This window comes from Solanum dulcamara, chromosome 1, assembly GCF_947179165.1.
Source record: "Solanum dulcamara chromosome 1, daSolDulc1.2, whole genome shotgun sequence".
Classification (NCBI taxonomy): domain Eukaryota; kingdom Viridiplantae; phylum Streptophyta; class Magnoliopsida; order Solanales; family Solanaceae; genus Solanum; species Solanum dulcamara.
Window position 1 is genome coordinate 72,535,242 of NC_077237.1, and position 20,906 is coordinate 72,556,147.

The window sequence follows — 20,906 nt, forward strand, 5'->3', positions numbered from 1 at the left end:
GGTTGAATGAGAAAAAATGGTAAAAACAATATGATAAAGAGGAATAGCTTAAATATGAGTCAACATAAGCATCAGAAGGGAAAAGAGTATTATCTATGAAAACTACAGCTAGCTATATCCAACTGGGCCCCCACAAGCCCAGCCGGAACACTCGTGCGCAAGTTAAATAAAAACCCAGATGAACTCCCATAAGCCCACCGAGTACACAGAATAGCTACAACTACCAAGGCTAGGAACCAAAAATCTGCAATATCAAGAGCCGAAGTACTGTATCATTTCCAAATCCAGAATCTCCAAGAGTCAATCGATCTAGGGGTGACTTAGGAGTCGAGGCCGAAACTGGGATCCAGATGTTCGTTGAATGTTTAAAGTGGCCAAGGCCGAGACTGGGTACCCGGATGCTTGCCATAATACATAAGTGTGGTCGAGGCCAGGACTGGATACCCAGATTCTCGCCGTAATACATCGGTATAATCGAGGCAGAGATAGGGTATCCGAATGCTCATTATATTAGCAAGTCGGTAGAGGCCAGGGCTCAGTACTCGAATGCTCCCCGTAATTCAGAACTAAGGCCGGGACTTGGTACCCAGATGCTCACAGATAATTTATGCCATGATGCCAAATATTCTACTTCCCAACTAGAATACAACAGTACCAAAAATCTTTTCCCAAATGAGTCAATCAATATGCCGCCAAAACTGGAACCGGAGCAAAAGTCAACGATCACAAAATCTAGTGTTGCTGACGCATCACGAAAGTCACGATTATACCGATTTATGGATGAGGATATTTTTAATAGCAAGGATAACGCCTAACTAAGGCCAAACTACCAGGCACTAGCCCGCTACACCATTCTACAAGGATCTAAGTCCAACGGAGCGACGCCAGGGCATCTAAAGAAAGTTTACATCCTATACTAAGGCCGACTTACTCCACAGTATCAATAACATGCTCATTCAACTCTCTTTATAATACTAACAAATAATGACAAGATACACATGTTTCTAAATATTCGAAAAACCTGATAACAAGCCTAAAACATGATTTCTAACACCTAAAATATACAATCAAACTATCCAACCTAAATTCCAACTATTTCAACATGCTTTCACACATTCCATCTCAATCTAAAGAAAGCAAAAACAGTAGCCTACCTGTAGGCTAAACTCGCGAGCTTCAAATCACTGTGCTGAAGTTTTTCCCTTTCGATCAGCCTCGGAACGCTGCCACACTATCAAAAATAGAACCACAATGTTGATACGGTCATTTAGATACTAATTTTATAATTTTTGGAGATAGACCAATTTTGGGGTCTAAAATGAGAATTATGGGACCCGCATATGGAATTTTGGATTTGACCCCCAAACCAGGTTCCAAACATCACCCCGAGCTCACAAATCAGATTTATAACATAATTAAGGGAGGAAAACTACACGGGACGAGCATACAACCAAAACTCATAAATTTTGACTAAAGGACCAAAAATAGAAGCATCAAAATTAGCTAATTCTGAAGAAATGAGACTCTTCCAACCAAAATAAATTACACTATGACGATCCTTGCGAAAACCTCAACAATCTAGCCTCAAAAATCACTCAAAACAGAGTTATATTGAGCAAGATACACTCTTCCAAAATTCAATAAAATTTTACTCCAAAAAAGACTAAATCAGTAACTAAAAATGCATTTTTACCTCAAACGAAGCTTCCCCTCGCGTTTCTGAGATCACCACGAGATTCCTCACAAAATTCTCTTAAATTTAGACCCTTGAATCACTGAAATCGCATTTATATAGATCAAGAAATAACTTCTCAAAGTTCTAAAAAAAATCATTCCGAAAATGGACACTGCTGCAAATAGGATCACAATTTTTATCTGAATCGATGCTCCAAATCAGTTTTAGAGCTCCCCAATGCGTTCTCCACAAAAAATCTCACAAGCTTTCTTTTTGAATCACCCAATTTATAACTCAAGATAAAGGGTTTTAAAGTTGAAGAAAATATCTCAAAAACTTGCACCAGCTACTGCAAAATTCTGATTTTTAGAAAATTCAAAATCTCCGATGGGTGTTCGAAATTCGTTCGGAATCTAATAAAAATAAACCAGATATGCTACCCCACTAAATTCAACGTTTCGGACTCAATGGCGAATTCAGAATTCCCATACGAGATCATTTTAATAGAAAGTGGGTCTCACACCCAAGAGCCATTTTAAGTCACATTCCACAACGGGCCTCGATATTAGTTCGGAAGCCTCGGAAAGTGAACGAAGGGTCGTTTTAGACCGAAATCAACATTCCAGAACTAACCACACTATTAAAATTTTCATTCGAGCATGTTTTCCAAGAATGTTGACCAAAGTCAACCATAGGCTAACTTTCAAGGCCAAAAGCGTCAAATGGCTCCAAACTCGTATTAATTGCTTCGATAGTCATTTCAACAGTGCTACTAGCCTAATTTGGCCATTTCGGAGCTGATGAAACCATCAAAATTTAAATTCGAGATCTTGTTGACCCAAAACTCGAAAAGTCGCAACTAAACCAACTTAGACCTTCAAAATACCAAAATAGGCTCGGAACCTCTAAAAATTCAACCAACATTTATTCTAGCCCAAAAATCATCTCCCAAACCCAATGAAGTAGTGTAATTCCATTCCAAATATCAAAACTCCAAAAGTTGACCAAAGTCAAACCTTAGCTTAAAATTCCTCAATTTCTCAACTTGAGGCCTCAAAACTTCGTTACAACTCTAAAACTGATTCCGTAAAGTCTCCTAAGCCAATTTTGACATTTTGGAGCTGCTGAAATTGATGAAATTTCATTCCGAGACCTGTAGCTCCAATTGACCCCAAATATCACTTTTTAATACTTAAAACTTATGAAAACTCAAAATTTCCAAAGACTTAACTTTTCATAAGATTTTCTAAAAATCAACACCCGATACCAATCAGAAATGACTTGGGGCATCTAAAGGGAGGGGTAAAATAGTCATTTTACAAAAAATTTAAAAATGACCTTGAGGGTCATTACACTATATATGTCATTTTGTCGGCTTTCTTAATTATATATCTATATGTATGCATTCTTATTCGTCTTTGGGTGGTGTGACTTAAAAATATTATGAAAGGCATTTAGTAGATCAGTCCTTCTTCCTCGTTAAAGTATATTTTAAAAACTTTAAAGTAACACATCAATTTTCAAAAAATCTCAAATATAATTTTTATGTTTAAACTACTAAAACACTTGATTTTTGAAAATACTTTCTTTTACTAATTATCAAGGAATCAGATATAAGAACTAAGTGAAGCACCTTAATCTCATTATGAACATCTTCAGAGTTATCTTTAAAAAAGACGAGTAAAGTTTTTAAGCTTATTTGAAAAACATATGAGGTTCCACAAGACATTTGTATGTGATACCAAAGTGATCATGCGATTATGAGAATAAGAGTATCAACGAGTCAAGATTGGCTAGGTTCTTGTTAAGACCTACTATGTGCATTCAAAGTTCATATCATACATGGCATGTTATGCATGGACTCGGAGTAACAATCAAAGGGAAGGGGGCCTATTTTCCCAGAATACTATATATATTGTACAGATGGCCACGGGTTGGCAATATGATGCTAGTTAGCTATTGAAAAAGACCGTCATTGCTAGCATTTGGTTGAGTATGTCATGCATTTTTATTTAAATATATGTATTCATAACATACCACTACATGAGCATACCATGCATATCTGATTACTAAGATGTCAGGTGTCGTCCATGGAGGTTATTTGAGTTTCAATTTTTGGTGGTATCTATGTTACCCTTTTTACATCAGCTATTTATGATTCTACTTTATGCCTTATATATTGGTATATTTTTATTCGTACTAAGGTCCCGTTGCTTAGAAACGTTGTATTTGTTTCATGCGTGCATGTCCTGATAGTGATTCTGATCGACCCCTCCGCTAGGATTCGGGGTTCAGTTGTGAGTTGGTAAGCTCCACCTCTTCCTGGAGCTTTCATAAAATGTTTACTTTTGTTGTACAGTTTTGGTATAGTCGGGGCCTTGTCCTGACAGTGCTTATGACACTCTTAAAGGTTTGTGGACACAATATTTTGGGTTTCCTTTTTACAGTTTTCAGTCTCCAGTCCGTAGGCTTGACATATATATATGTGTGTATGCATGTATGTCTTCAGTTGCCGCCTCGTTGTCTAGTTAGTACTTTATCATTTTGGCTTATCTACTTTTATTTATATGACTTATTGTTATTTAGGGCATGACCTTAACTGTCCTGGCTTAATATTTCAGATGTTGTGCTACCCGATCTTTTGAGCCCCCAATTTAATTATCTAGTATGTTCATTGGCTAACTCGACCGAATACGATATCGAGTGTCAGTCGCACCTCCCCTATTTTGGGGTATGATAATTACAGATATTAATCAATAAATTAAATTATTGATGAATTTAATTTAAAGATTAATTTCTTTTAGATCATTGCTTAACTTCATTTGTCGGATTCATAAAATCCACTTGCAAGATTTGATACAATGAAAACTTATAAACTTATATCATCAATCTCTATATCGAAACATGGATTTCATCAACTAACTTATTATTTCACCAATATATATTATTATCATCCAATCTATCAGACATGTTGACCCATCTCAGAATCTCACCTTTTTATAAATTAAAACGATAGTTAATATATATAGCTCATAATAGTTATATCAAGATTGAGAATACAACTACATTTAACAGTTTAGAAAATATGTTTTTATTGGTTAGTCTAAAACATCTATCTCTACTCGATCTCGTTCAATACATACGAAATGCACTAGCATAAGAAATCAAAACTACACTGTTCCTATAATCAAGATAAATTATATTTAATCTTGTGCTACAATTACACCAATGATTTGTTCAATTTTCATTTTAGATTATGAACAAATAACATTAAACTTATAAAAATCGATGATTTAATCCTTTGTGTATAACCTAAAACTCTATATACTTAATTATCTAGTATATAAGTAAACACACACATAAATAAATATATAATCTATTAAATCTCTTATTAAACTTGAATAAGCAATTGTTCTATAATAAATATTATATCTAAATACATGATTAATAATATAATTTTATAATTAATAGTATATATCCCAACAGTAACTGCACGTCTACATTTGTATACAAAGGGACTTAAAGGGTATGGCAGAGTATTGATGAAGTAGGTAGAATCTATGGAAATTGGATGATCAGAATATAAATCTCAATAAATATAAAAATAATGGTATGGGATTTCTCCCTAATTTTTCAAGTTTTGGTTGGTAAAACTATCCCACGAGTAGATATGTTAGTGAAAAGTAGTAACTACTAACTACTAACTACTCAATGGAATAGTCTAACTTTCATGCTAAACCCGAAAACTATTGTTATTGAAAACGAAACAAGAAATAAAAAATATTTGAAGATAAAGAGCAAAAATAAGGAAAGACTTTCAGAAACTTTCTCCATCATCAATATAACCTGAGGCTTGTTTGAATTGTGAACAGATTATAGTCTTATACTAGTACAATTAGGATTGCGTATTTTAGTTCGATTTTGAAGTTTATTGGTTTAAGTTATCGAATATCGGTTTATAAACATGTCAAACCGTTATAGAACCATTAAGATATTGACTTATTGGTTATCGGTTATTGATATTATCGGTTTAACCATTAAAGATTTAATACAATAAAAAAAACATTAAAAATCACCTAAAAACAATGTGACAATTTAAATGAACTATGCACATGAGTTGATAAATTGTGTCTTGCTCAAAAGAAAATGTAAAACATTGTATAATAACCAAAAATTTGAAACAATAAGAAATAAAAGTACGAAAACTAAACCCTGAGTGAAGGACTTTATATACCGAACGGTAATAAATTAAATTATTAAGTTACTATTGGGTTATTGATTAACCCGTTAAGGAAAAACCTTAAACCGTTAAGAGTCGATAACCCAATAATAAAAAAAAATTAAAACCATTGCCGAAATCACTAAATCGATAACTCATTACCGATAAACCAATAATTGTTTTTCGATTTCGATTCAATTTTGAACAACCTAAGTACAATAGTGTGATTATTATGACAAAATTATTCTTTTAGTGAATATGGTATAAAAAAAATATTTTTCTGAAGTAGTAATAACATAATTACTATTCTGCACTGAATATGATATAAAAAAAATTAATACAATTATGATACAAATAATTCTGAATTACTTATATACAAAACAAAATTCAATTAAATATGAATAAAATAATTTTATATTTTACCACGTAACTACTATCTCTTATCCTTATAACCAAGTTGCCCCTTTGAGATTTACATGACCCTCTTAATCCAACTACACCTAGAAATCTCAATATATTTCTTCCTCTAATTGTATTAGTTCTCTATGTTTAAAAAACCAATTCAGTACTGTAGAAGTCATATTAATTTCTGAGGTTTAATTTATGCATGTCATGTCATTAAATTATGGTGTTTTTATGATGAATTAAATGCACGAAAGAAAAAATAACAAAAATCCAAAACGTTTGATTTGATTTTGATAAAGTGAAAGATTATGAGGTCCACTAAATAAAAACACCAAAGTGGGAACAGTTGATTTATTTTTCACTTTGCTCCAATCAACATTTTAATTTATGAGGTGGATATTTGATATAACCACTGAATTTCCTAAAAATTTAATTTTCACCTCTAATTATTGAGTCCATCAAAATAAATCAACATTCAATTCCCTCTTATCTCCAATTTGACTTCTAATTTAAGGATATATATGGTACTTTCTTCATTTCAAATTATTTATTATTTATTTTAATTTTTAAAAATAATTATCTCAAATTAATTATCATTTTAAAAATTAAAATAAAATTAATTATTTGTTTCCTCACTTTACCTTTAATAATAATTAATTTTTAAAAACTACAAACATTTTAACTCCCGAAAGAATAGGAGCAGGAGGAATTCTTAGAGATCATACAGGTGCTTTGATTTATGCATTTGCCACTCCTTTAGGCATTGGATCCAACAATCAAGCTGAGATTCAGGCAGCATCCTTTGGCATTACTTGGGTGTCTACAACATGGCTACAGCAGGGTGATCCTAGAAGTAGACTCAGAGTTGCTGGTCAAATAGCTCAAACAAGAGATACAACCTCCATGGAGCATTCAAAGCTCTATCACAGAGCTGCAGGGATTGGTCAAGCTGCTGGAGTTATTTCATTGTAGACACACCTTTAGGGAAGCTAACTCCCCTGCAGATACACTTTCAAAGCAAAGCCATATTGTTGATCATACACAACACTACTACAATTATCACCAACCAATAGAGACCAAGGGGTACTTCAAAATGGACAAAGCTGGAATGGCAAGCTTCAGGAGAAAGAAAATGAAAAGGATCAAACAACCCCCTTGAGGGACATGTGTAAGCTTAGATATAGATGGATCCTTTTTCCTTTTTGTTATTTGTTCCTATTCAATTTGGCTATTTCTTTATAGTTAGTCATAGCTTCTTTGAATATATATTACTTTAGAGATTTTCTTACTTGTAAGGGGAGAGTCTCCCTTGTTTATGTATTTCCTAGAATCTAAGTGAGGTAAGGATTAGTGTAGGTTCCTCTTCTTTGCCTTTGTTTATGCAGGTACACTGCAGAGCTGCAACTCTTGATCCAACTCCTGGAGAAGCTGCAACATGTATTGCAGGGAGCACTGCATGGTGCAGCCACCTAGGAGCAGCACTCAGCAAGCTAAGAAGACCACCATTTCTTTTGCATACACTCACTGATCCTGGAGCCAAATTGTCTAGTACACTGCAGAGTTGCAGTATCCAACAACTCCTTCAACTACATAACCAAGTGCAGAACTTTCAATACTCATACTTGGAATTATTCAGCATCTAACAACCTGCAAGAACTTGCACAGCTACAGCAGTTGAACTACTTTTGGAGTTCTTCCTCATAGAATCAACCCCATGCAGATAGTCTGATCATACACAAGTCTACCCCAAGTTGGACAAACTAAGGAAGGCAAGCTTAGAAGAACAAAATCTGAAATGGATCAAACAAGAGAGAGCAACAACAATACACTACAGACCTGCAACAGCTGATCCAAATCATGAAGTTATTCCACTGTAAACATTATCCAAAGGTTACTTCAAGTTGTCTAAGTACTACCATATACTTGAGCACACACAACCAAAGTTACTTCGAGTTGGACAAATAAGGAATGGCAAGCGTTAGAAGAACAAATATGAAAAAGACCAAACAAGACTCATTGTTCTTTGGACTTATCTCTTTAAAGTTACAATGGTCATCTTGTAGATGTTCCTTTTCTATATGTTATTTTAGCTTTCCTTTTCTATATTTGCATAGACTTTTTCCTTATATTTATGTAAAGGGAGAGTCTCCTTTAGTTACGCTTTCTTAGAATTATTGTATTGAGAGGAGTCCTCTCTTAGGTGCCTATTCTAAGTTCGCTTCATCTTGTAAATGGGGATAAGTCGAATGGCCTTAATAGGTTACTCGACTTATGAACCACCTTAATCTCAGAGGTATAATTTTATGCCCCCCTTCATGTATTTTTCTGTTTTTATTTATAATAAAGCTTGTGGGTGTGCGCTTCAACCCCTGACCGCCACGAGGGGTGAAATTCTTGGGTAAGTCTGTTCTCAAAAAAAAAAAAAGAAAAAAAAAACATTTTAACTATGAGGTGTTGTCACATAAATAAGGTAATATTCGATGAACAGTGATTGTGAATATGTTTGGATTGACTAGATTCTTACATGATGCAAATTTAGAATTAATTGGATAAAAAATCCTCGAAAACAGAATGATTTGTTTACTTAAAAAGAGAAGAAATGGAGGACGGCTTGTTAATTACTTACTTTAAAAATGTATAATTAATATACATATTTTTATTTTTACATTTTTATTTTATCTCATATAAAATAATATATATGTTTCAACATAATTAAATGCTCGTTTATGTAATACCGCCGACCAAAAGCTTACGCTAGCTTGTTATTTGCGAATAATTTTTGTTTAAATTATATATATGCATTAGAAAAATTATTAAATACGTACAAATATTTAATTATGAACCCAATTATTATTGTATACCAATTTGAAGAAATTCATAAAATTTAAATTTTAAATCCGACTACATTAATCCAATTATATTTTCTTTATACCCTCCAACTAAATAAATCCTGAAACTTTCTTTGATCATTGATTAGCAGTGGTATGATCATTGTTTGAAGAGATAAGTATCAAAAACGCATCTGAACTATTACTATGTTTTGAGTTTCATACATAAATTATTGGGATTATGAGTTTTATACCTAAACTATCACTTATTAATTTGAGAAACACATATCTCTCTTTTATTCCACTGTCATCATGATATAGACACTACACTCTTTCTTTCATTTAAAAAAGGGAAAAGGGTTAAAAATGCCCTTAAATTATTTGAAATGAACAAGAATATCCTTCGTTTATAATTTGGTCCAAAAATGTCCTTACCATCAATATTTTTGATCCAGAAATGTCCTTATTATTATTTAATGAGTCATATCGCACTCCACATGAAAAAAACATTTCACCTTAACAAAAATTAAATAAATTATTAGAATTAGTTTAAATTAAAATTAAAGTATTACTATCTCTCGCCCAAAACAATTAAAAAATAAAAGATAAAATATTTTTCGTACCTCACTCCATCACTTTCTCTCACCATATCTAGGGCTGGGTGTTCGGTATTCGGTTCGGTATTTTTAAAGTTCGGATTCGGTAATTCAAACTTCGATTCGGTACGGTATTCGGTAATACCATATTTTTTTAATAATTAATGTACAATAAAAATTTATCCAATTTAATATTTACATTAACCTAAAGAATACATATCTTAACTTACATTTTCATTATTACACCATAATTAAGTAATATATGCATTTTAACTTACCGAATATCGAAATCGAAATTGCTCTGAAGCCACATTCTACGGAGGAGAAATGATACATCATAAACAAAGAGAAAATAATTTATGAAAAGATACAGAATAAAAAAAATATTATCATGTAATAAAAATGATGAAAAAGAGTGAAAACAAAAATCTCTAATATATCACACATAATTTTTATACATATGTTTTTCTTTGAATTATCCAAAAACTCTACATCACTGCACTAATTATTAATTAGTTCCTGCAAAGATATGAAAGAATTGAAATCTTTCGTTTTCAATGTAACTACCAAATAATTTATGTAGATAACTGACGTGGTGAATCATGCAAAGTGAAATTAGAATTCTTAACCAATTGCATAAATTTGAAATTAGAATTTATAATTTTTACATGTACATGAATTTAAATTTTAGCAGTTATCCATAATGTACGTGTTTGAAAGTGTGCATATAGTATGCTATAAACGTGAGAAAGTTGAAATGAAAATGGTAAGGGAAATGAAAAAATGGAATAGTTTCCTCTTACTAAACTCTTCTCTTTTTGGTAATTTTTCTTCTTTTTTTTCCAGTTTTTTTGTATTAAAAAAATAAAAATAAAAATTGGTATTCGGTATTTCCCGAATATCGAAACCGAAATACCGAATTTTATATTTCAGTATCGAATATCGAACCGAATTATCGAATACCAAAATACCAAAATAGCCGGTTCGGTTCGATAATTCGATTTTCAGTATTTTATGCCCAACCCTAACCATATCCCACTCCCCCACCCCAATTTTTTAATTTTATTTTTGTTTGTTAAATTTATTTTTAAAAAATTCTTACTTCATTCCCCCCAAATAATAATTTAGATATTTTTATTTTTTAAAAGAAATCTACAGTGCCCCACCTAAACGTTTGCTTTCAATTTCTTTCTCTTTTTATGTTATATATAAATTTATATATATATATGATTTTAGGAAAGCATTTTTTACTTGCCGTAAGACTTTTCTTAAAATAAAATTTTTATTTATTTTATATTAGATACGCAAGTAGGAAAAAAATTCTAAAAATATGTGTACATATATAACACAAAACGAGAAAAAGGTATTATATATATATATATTAGAGTGGAAGGTTAGATAGATGGGGTGGGTATAATTTTATTTTTTTAAAAAATAATAATAACATTTTTTAGGAAGGAATGGGGGAGGGGGAGGGTCAATCATGAATTTTTTTAAAAAATATTTTATAAAAAAAAATTAAATTTTTTTAAAAATAAAAGGACGGGGATTGGTGGGGGGAGGTGGTGGAGTGCGTGAGCAAAATATTTTAAATTTTGTTTTTTTTTAAAAAATAATTTCTTTTTTTAAAAAAGTAATTTCTTTTATAAAAAAAATATTCTTTTTTTAGGTATAAAAATATTTTGATCTTTAACTTTTAATTAATACTAATAGTTAATTTAATTTTTGTCAAGGTAGAATATTTTATCCATGTGACAAGATTTTTTCAAAAAATAGAGAGAGTAGAGAAAGTGCATTACACACACTGAGGTGTGTTTCTCAAACTAATAAGTAATAAGTTATGTATAAAACTTACACTTCCAATAATTTAGATATAAAACAAAAAATATAGTTTAAATGTATTTTTGACACTTATCGCTTATTTGAATTGAAATTAAAGAAAGGGAGTGCTTTAAGTTAAAATTAAGCAGAGAACATTATCAAAGTGAAAAAAGATTTGAGAGTAAGACTCATAGTTCTACTTAGACTCATAGTTTTGCTTAAAATAATATTTCATTGTTTTAGCTAAAGCTCAAACTACTGAAGTTCATTTTCTAACTACTCATCATAGGCAATGTGAAATGAAATACTCCTCTCGTTTTAATTTATTTGATTGGACATAATATTTTTAAAAAATTAGGAATTTTTTTGATACACGTGGTGTTCAAATAAAGGTATGTGGAATATATTAAAAATGACTTTTAATATTATAATCTTAAATATATTATGTGAGAAATTAGAATTAAAATTTTTTTAAGAAAAAGAAAAAAAATATTTTTAAAAAATGAATTGAGAGGAAAAGTAAGACAAACGGAGTAAAGCAAAGAGAATAATATAATTTAGGTAGCATACTAGCATTTTTTTGGTTCATATTCGATCTTCGAAATCTGTATTGCGATTGTAGGTTCATTTAAATATGGTGCTCTTAATATAATTCTATATATATTCAAGATCCGAACTCAAAATTTCTAACTAAAAATAAAGTAATTTTATCTTGTGGTTGGATCCTTCCCCGGACCTTGCGCATAGCGGGAGCTTAATTGCATCCCTTTTTAACCCAATTTGATGCATACTAGCATTCCCACATGTATACTGAAATGAATAAAACAAGTTCACATTTTGTTGAAATGAATATGAAAGGAAAAAAGCCAGCAACCTACCGTAGATTTCGTATGTTGTCTATTCTTTATTTTATTTTTATCACGTTTGGCGCATTTCTTTTTGAAATAACTTTATATTTATTTTTCAGTTGATATTCAAAATCCTGATTAATTTAGATTGGCATGTATAACATTTTTGTGAGGAAAAATCATTTCTTAATAAGATTTTTATTGTTGTTGAGGATTCGAGTTTAATTTTTTTATGATTTAGATCTTTGTTGGACATGATTTAGAATTATGATTTGAAATTGATTTAAAACGAAGCTATATTTGAACATGCAATTTAGAATTTTTAAATTATATTTAAATCATAAATATAAAATCGTATAATTTTAAAAATTATAAAAATTCTATCAATTCTTATACAATCTTACCAAATGGGTAAATCACAATTTATAAACAAAATATCGAAATATTATGGTGTCGTATTAATAATCACATATCTTCACGTTCCTTTTATAAATAAATATTTGTTATTACAAGTTTTCAAATATATATAATTTTATAAAAATTCACTAGTCAACAATACTATTAATTAACTGTTATTTTAATATAATTCTTTCAAATAATATAAATAATCTCTTCACGTCAAATATCAATTTTGTTTTTTTTGTTAAATTTATAATGATGAATTTATTTTTATATATAAACTATAAAATTATGAATTAAATTTTAAATTTTTTTTAAAAAATTGGTAACCCGAATCCTTACTCTCTAATAAATTGATTTAATATTTAAAATCATGATTAAATATTCAAACGTTTGTTAAGTGTTGTTGTTGGTACTCTTAGGGATTGTTTTGAAGACAAGTTATTATGACATTAATTATGCTGAGATTATCTATCCAAATATTACTTATTAGTGAATTGATCGTATTAAAATAATAAGCATTGCATAATTTTTTAGAATAAATTATTTATTTACAAAATATCATTTATAAGTATAAAAGATGTGAAAATTGATACATAAAAAAGATTTGAAGGGGTTATTTTTGTTATTTTTATTAATTTATTTCGAAATAAGTTATTTCACGATTATTACTTCACCTAAAAACACAAATAACTTATTCCAATGCTCAATATTAATTTGAGATAAGTTATCTCAAACTTTATAATTAAAGAATCCTTCAAATAAATCCCAAAATTATCGACATTTATCCATCAAATCAAACTGTCCTTAAAATAACTTATGTTCACACAAATTAAGAAAAGGAAAAACTTCAAGATGTCACTGGTTGAACATTTAATTTAGCATTGATTAATTGTACCACTAAATAATTAAAACACCTACCACATATACTGCCGTACTTTCTATATAAATGTCAGAACCAAAAGGACGCCATTAAAGAGCACTAAACATATTTTAAATATTGCTGTAAAGTTGCTGCTACTTTTTCAAATATATCTAGTCTAAAAAGTTGTTGCCTTTACACATTTTACGTGGGGTAGGTGCAATAATCTTGATTTCTTGCTTCAAGTTTTAACTTGTTTTAGAGGTTTTTGACTTTTGTCAAATGGATTGTGTGAAAAAAATAATAATTGATTTTTCATAAGTTGCTTCTTCTAGTGTCCAATATATAGTCCAATCAGTTGTTGCCTAGCGATCTTGATTTCTTGCTTCAAGAGTGCAATTCTAGAAGTTCCTTACTTGGTCAATGTACTCTCTATCAGATTGTAGGGGTTGATGCTTATAATATATAGTTCAAAAAGATTGCTTCTTTAAAATAGTTAGTTGGGCAAGTGTAATGGTATATCATTTCTTGTTTTCAACTTGCTTTTCTGGTCAATGATGTTCTAATCTTGATTGCCTCAGCTGGTTATTTGGAGAAGTTGATGGCTGAAATTGGCAAGATTTTGACAGGTTATGTAGTTGGGGTTATTGTTGTAGCTTTTGCCCTTTTAGCTTCTGCTGAGCAAATTGCAAATAGAGGAACAAGTGATGACTTTGAATCAGCCTCCTTTTCTAAGTTATTCAATCTTCTGCATTACCAACATTTTTGGCCCGTAAGTACACTTCAACTTTGACATCAAAGTTCTAAGTTTTCTATATTCAGTGGCATAGCATATTAGTGCAATTAAAGAATAGTAAATTGAGGCTAACTTTTTGTAAGGATCATTCTGTTCTGTTTAATTGACGGCTTATTTCTTAGAGTGAAGGGTGGTCTTTGGGTTTTTTGGAAACATGTTTATGTCTTGAAGTAGATGTTATTACTTAAGTGTGCTATGTATTTCAGGAAATGGAATTTGGATGGAGAGTAATTGTTGGTTCTGTCATTGGGTTCTTTGCTGCTGCTTTTGGGAGTGTAGGAGGTGTTGGGGGAGGTGGTATCTTTGTTCCCATGCTTACTTTGATCATTGGTTTTGATCCAAAAACATCAACTGCAATATCAAAATGTAAGAATCTATTTGTAACATCAAATATTCATAATCATCATGCTTGTCTTGTTTGTAAGCTGATTTGTGATTCAAGTGTGATTTTTTAAAGTTGAGGGGTTTCTTGTAAGATATAACTCCCAAGTTTACGCTAGATGGTTTCTTGTGCTAATACTTCTTGTTTCAGTCAAGCTGGCACAAGGCTTAGTTGTGTCCCTGTAGAGAAGGGGTCTAAAATAGGACAAAAATGGGAAAAAACCCTTTGAATTATGGTTTAGCATCATCTTTTGGTCCATGCTCCACACTAACTTTGAGCATTCTGTTTTCTTTTCCAGGCATGATAACTGGTGCAGCAGGGGCAACTGTCTATTACAACCTCAAGCTAAGGCATCCAATACTTGACCTGCCCATCATTGATTATGATTTAGCGCTTCTTTTACAACCAATGCTGCTGCTTGGGATCAGTATTGGAGTTGTTCTTAATATTCTTTTTGCTGAGTGGATGGTTACAGTTTTGTTGATCATTCTTTTCATAGGTAATGATGACTCAGCTGTGATTCTACCCATATTGTAGATAGTAGTTTTTCTGATTGGTTAAGGGACTTGCAGTTACATCAACTAGGTCATTCTTCAAGGGTGTTGAGACATGGAAAAAAGAAACCATAATAAAAAAAGTTAGTCTCCTGGACCTTCTTCACGATTGTAATGTGCATTAGAAAATGTGTTTTTCTAATAAATCGTTCACTCATGCTTCTTTTATGTCCAGGAGGTCTCCAGACGCTTGACATCGAGCAGTGAGTTGCTTAATTTCTCTACTCTTATCATGTAAGTATCAACAGAGATATTTGACCAGTTAGTAATACTGTGGTATTGTGAAACTGCAACAGATGCTGGTGCTGAAGATGTTGCGTACAAACTTCTACCCGGAGGTCCAAGAGTTAGAAATGAAGGTTATAAGACACTAGAGGTGATTTATAACCCCCGTGGCCTTGGCCACTTTCATTTTTGTCGCTATCAATTTGCTCGACTACCTACATGGTCAATGTCCAATTTTTCATAAACGAGTATTACCTCATGTTATTTTGAACTTGGTGTTATTTTAATATAATGTTCTAATCATTATATTAAAATTTTCCTCTAGTTTTCTAAAATAACGTAATGATGCTTTTAATCTTCGTGATAGCCAAAATGGGAGACCTAAAGTGGGATAAGGGAGCATTGAAATACTTTTTGGTAAATGCTATACTCGAATGCTGACTTCTTGAGGTTCTTCAGGTATCAATTGTTGACAACGTGTATTGGAAGGATTTCACTGTACTTATCGCGGTGTGGGTCATTCTCCTCGTACTGCATATCTTCAAGGTTTGAAATTCCTTCACATTTTCAGGACCACCTTCTGCATTTTCCTGCACTATTAACTTTCTGACCAGAAGCTATTATTTTTTGGGTACAGACTTATACATCAACTTGTTCAACGACATATTGGATCTTAAATGTCTTACAGGTACTTATTGATTGACATGTAAAAGAAGCCGTCTGTGTGTTTTCTCCAATTTTCATTCACCCGCATTTTTATCTACCTTATGATCAGCAAGGTTCTTCTATCAAATAATTTGATCGCAAGCTTCCACTCTTATGATATTGATGTGTGTGGCTTAGCACTTTGTGTCTAGGTTTATCTGACATTAATTTATTTCTGTAGCTAAACATACTGAATGAGATTTTATAGATGCATATCTCTCTTCCTTTTTCCTAGTCAATAGATAGTCGACTGTGAAAGTCACGAGGAAAATTGGCTGAACAACATTTACTGCTTAGAGGTGCCAAATGTGTTATGGGGACAATATTTGGTGAGAAAATGATTCAATGAGAAGATCATTATTATGGCCTTCCTTTGTTATGGTTACTACACCAACTTGAGCTGCTGCTTTGGGTCAATGTAGGAGGTATTAACTTCTTCTTATTTAAGCATATTTCTTTTTCTAAATTTCAGGTCCCTGTTGCTGTAGGAGCTTCTGCATATGAAGCAGTTTGCTTGTATAAGGGAACAAGGGTGGTCATGTCAAGTGGTGAAGCAGTAATAACCTGGAAAGTGCATCAGTTGATTCTTTACTGTTGCTGTGGCATTTTGGCTGGTATAGTTGGTGGGCTGCTAGGTCTTGGTGGAGGATTCATTTTGGGTCCATTGTTTCTAGAACTAGGGATTCCTCCTCAGGTGCATCTTTCGTTTCTCCTGATAAGTATTGTTTTAGTCCATAACTTCCCGATTTAGCATTTGAGGTTTGCTTGAAAGATTAATATGTTAGAGAGAACAACTTTTGAGACTTGCAGCTATTGAGAACCTCATTAACTTAGTTGTACAATGTAGATGTGATCTAATCATGGAAGCTATTGACAGACTAAATCATATAGAAATTTGCAAATACAGGTTTCTAGTGCCACTGCTACCTTTGTGATGATATTCTCCTCCTCCATGTCCGTAATACAATATTATCTGATAGGACGCTTTCCAGTACTGTATGGTAAGGAAAACTTGAAAATCTTCATTGGTTTTTATTGTTGATATAGTTGAGCAATTATACATTGAGCTTCTCATTGGAAGAGGAAACTTAAAGTCTTGGTGCTTTTTTCTTTTCTTAACCACTCCATTTTATCTCTATCTTGCAGCCCTGCATTTTGTTGCTGTGGCCACTGTTGCTGCCTTGGTAGGACAGCATGTCGTACGAAAAATAATTAGCATAGTTGGTAGAGCATCTGTAATCATCTTTGTTTTGGCCTTCACAATCTTTGTCAGTGCACTCTCATTAGGCAAGTTCTCTTTTCATTTCACTTGCATATTTTGAGCTATTTGAAACTGTCACTATCAATTAGCTATGACTCATTCCTTCCTAGTTGTGTCACTGATTTTATCTTATTGTCTACACGTATTTGGTTACAGGTTGTGTAGGCATAGCAGACACGATTAGAAGGATCAAAGAAGGGCAGTATATGGGATTTGATAGCATCTGTGCATATAATCCTTAAGTTTTGTATAACTAGTGTCTTTCTGGACTTGTTGAAACAGATTTTGACTTTTGGTGATAAAATTCACATATGGTTAGTTGGATGATAAAAACTTTGGCAGTTTTAAGGGCTTCTAGTTAGGAGGGTTCTGTTTTCAAACATACACATAACAGAGCTTCATTCCTTCTACTTTTATCAATAAATCTAATTCATGTAATGTTGACTAAGCTGGATATATAGTTCATGAAAATGTTAAACTTTCCTCTATTCGTGTAAGTTTCTATACCGATGAAAGGATGTACATAGCTCCATTCCTTCAACTTTCACCAGTAATTCATGTTCAAGAACTCTTATCACCTCTGATTCTATATGCAGTATAAGTCTCTTATTTGAGTTTTTCAAAGCAACTTGCTTGCAGTACCGATCATAAGCTGTTTCTGGTAGATGTAGTTCATCTCTGATTTCATTATCTTGCGCTTTCTAATTCTTGTTAATGAGTACTGTAAATTCTTTCACACTTGTTTGGTGTGTGAAGGATTTGATCCCTGGCTCTCGAGGTCTTTTTCCGCCTTTACTAATCACTAGATCACACCCCTTTGACTAGTCATATGCTGAGTAGTAGTGTGTATGGATAATCATCGACCTGCACATTATTAAGAGCATGTCAGACAGCTTTATTGTGTGTTTTACTATCCGCTTATGTTGGCATGGATTTGCATCACCAGTTTATGAATTAATTGATTAAATAACGAATACTATTATAACAAATGTTGAGATGGCCGAGTTGGTCTAAGGCGCCAGATTAAGGTTCTGGTCCGAAAGGGCGTGGGTTCAAATCCCACTCTCAACATAAAATAGTTTTTTTTATGCTTCAATGGAAAAAAAAAATTAGGTTTTCGTTTTCCGTGTAATGAAATTAATCTCTTTCAAAAAGAAGATATATAATTCTCTACAACGTCTTTCATTTCTCTTGGGTATTTAATTTGTGTGCCGATAAATGTCTATTTTTGGCGTTCAATTTAGGAAATTTTAAATTAATTTATTTGTCAAATATTTTTTAATTTTTAATTTTTTTTAATTGTCATTTTTGACAAATCAAAAAAGAATAATTTTTTTTCTTCTTATTATACCATCAATTGATTAATAGTGAATTAATGTCTTCGAAAACTGTTGTGAGTTAATATCTTTTGAAAAGGGTGCTCTCCATCCTTGCAGAGAGGTCAAGTCCTAAAAGTGCAGGGTTTTGGATGAAGTACGAAATGGAAAAATTTGGAAATGTCTTATTGGTGGAAAGTGGAAACCTTGCAAATTTTTGAAGCAAAACTCCCATTCTTTATTTCTCCAAAACTTTTGGGGCGGAGGTTGCAATTATATTGCACGTAGATATATAACATATGTTGAAGAAAATTGATGTATTGTCTATTGGATTTCCCTCTGCTATTAAAACATTGATGGCTTCTAATCCATCCAAATAGAACATGAAGGAAAAAACTCTTATGCCTGCAACATGATATACAGATATATTAAATTCTAGCAATTTTCAAGTAGATTGGAATTGTGGATGGCTTAAATGTAACCGATGAATTTTTATGTATATTGAATTGAAAAGTGTTGTGACTAAATATATTTAAGATTTTATCAATTAATAGGAATAAAATGGTAAATTCAGTATATCAATCATTGTTTTCTTAATAAGAGCCCTTTTGGATGGGTTTTAAGTTGGTCAAAATCAACTTAAAACCCCTTTTTAGCTTTTGGACGTGTTTGTCTAATGCTAACTTTAAGTCGTCAAAAATGAAAAGTTAGTATTTCTAACTTTTTTTTCCAAGTGCTTAAAGTCATTTTGTTTGACTATGGAAATTACTTTTATATCCCTTATATTTTAACTAAATTCCCAAACTACCCTTTTTATTCTTTTAACCCTAAAATTCAAACACTTATTTTCAACTTAAACACTTTTATTCAAACACTCAACTGCTTATTTATAAAAATAATTTTCAGCACTTCAAAGTTCTAAAAACATTTCATACATAAAAGTTACTTTTTTTAAGCCCATCCAAATGGACTCTAAATGTGTCAAGTAAAAAAAAACGAAGAAAGTATATTCAAAAAATGATATAGTAAAATTATCATTTATTTATTTTTCCTTAAGTTATGCGTTAAGTCAAATGTATCTGATAGACGTAAAATAATACAAGCCTCTAGAAGAATTAATACTGTTTTTGGGACTGTTCAGGAACAAATATTTACCTACAAAGTGACAATTTACATGGTCAATATTTTGAATGCACGTCTAATTCACATACTCCTTCCATTTCATTTTATTTAATTTTTATGTCAAAAATAAAAATTTCATTTTAACAAATTAAGAGAGTGTTATTACTTTTTCTCTACACCCTCTATAATATTAAACAATTTCAGTTAAATTTAAAATTTTAAAACATCATTAATATAAAATACATATTGCATTAAAGTTTTCTCAAAAAGTATATTAAATCAATATTTCTTAAAAAAATGTATCAAATCAATAAAGTAATAAGTATGAAATGAAAGGAGTATGCAATATGAATATTAGTGTTTCATTAATGATGACATTAATAAATGTTTATTACGACAAATGTCGAAGAGGTGGGGTGAATGTTTATTCCGAGTTGGAATTGATAATGGAAAATCTCTCAACAAGAAGCTCTTTATTACTTCCTTTGTGTTAGATGTATATATACAAAGTCCCATGTTAAAAAGGGAGCTGACTGTTTTAATTCATAAGGTATTGAATTTTCTTAATGATATAAAGTTTTTGAGAAAAATTAATGGATTTGGTTCAAAACAGAAAATATCATATTATACAAAAGTTTTTTAAAGTTTGTTTTAGCCTAACGATTAATATCAAAGTCAATAATTGAGCGAAACAAAATTGGAGATAGCAAAGTAATGACATAAGACCCGACTTAACGCCTTCTCCCATCTGCGGATGTATGTGAATAAAATTCCACATTATTAAGTTTAACGAACTCTAATCTAGATTAATGAAATCATGGAATTCAATATTGAATGCTTATAGGAAAAGATAATAACATTTGGTGATAGTTTAGGTAAGAAATTTAAGAAG

The 20,906-nt window shown here is 31.5% G+C and overlaps 1 protein-coding gene and 1 non-coding gene across 5 annotated transcripts; both read left to right on the forward strand.

The window, feature by feature from the left end:
- The first annotated feature begins 13,751 nt into the window (after positions 1–13,751).
- Positions 13,752–18,117, forward strand: LOC129898853 (sulfite exporter TauE/SafE family protein 3-like). Of its 4 annotated transcripts, none has more exons than XM_055973721.1 (13): positions 13,752–13,866; positions 14,283–14,425; positions 14,656–14,815; positions 15,130–15,330; positions 15,404–15,468; positions 15,561–15,588; positions 15,682–15,761; positions 16,070–16,156; positions 16,248–16,298; positions 16,788–17,009; positions 17,223–17,316; positions 17,462–17,602; positions 17,733–18,117. In XM_055973721.1, exons 3-13 carry the CDS (start codon positions 14,659–14,661, stop codon positions 17,816–17,818), a joined length of 1,212 nt encoding a protein of 403 aa, XP_055829696.1. In that variant the 5' UTR covers positions 13,752–13,866; positions 14,283–14,425; positions 14,656–14,658; the 3' UTR covers positions 17,819–18,117. The 4 variants fall into 4 exon arrangements, with proteins under 4 accessions (XP_055829696.1, XP_055829569.1, XP_055829627.1 ...); XM_055973594.1 differs by having other exon boundaries at positions 13,757–13,866; positions 14,235–14,425; XM_055973652.1 differs by lacking the exon at positions 13,752–13,866 and having other exon boundaries at positions 13,921–14,425; positions 17,733–17,864; positions 17,909–18,117.
- A 449-nt stretch (positions 18,118–18,566) lies between these two features.
- Positions 18,567–18,647, forward strand: TRNAL-AAG (transfer RNA leucine (anticodon AAG)). Its single transcript has one exon. It is a non-coding gene; the product is annotated as a tRNA-Leu (tRNA).
- The last annotated feature ends 2,259 nt before the right edge of the window (positions 18,648–20,906 follow it).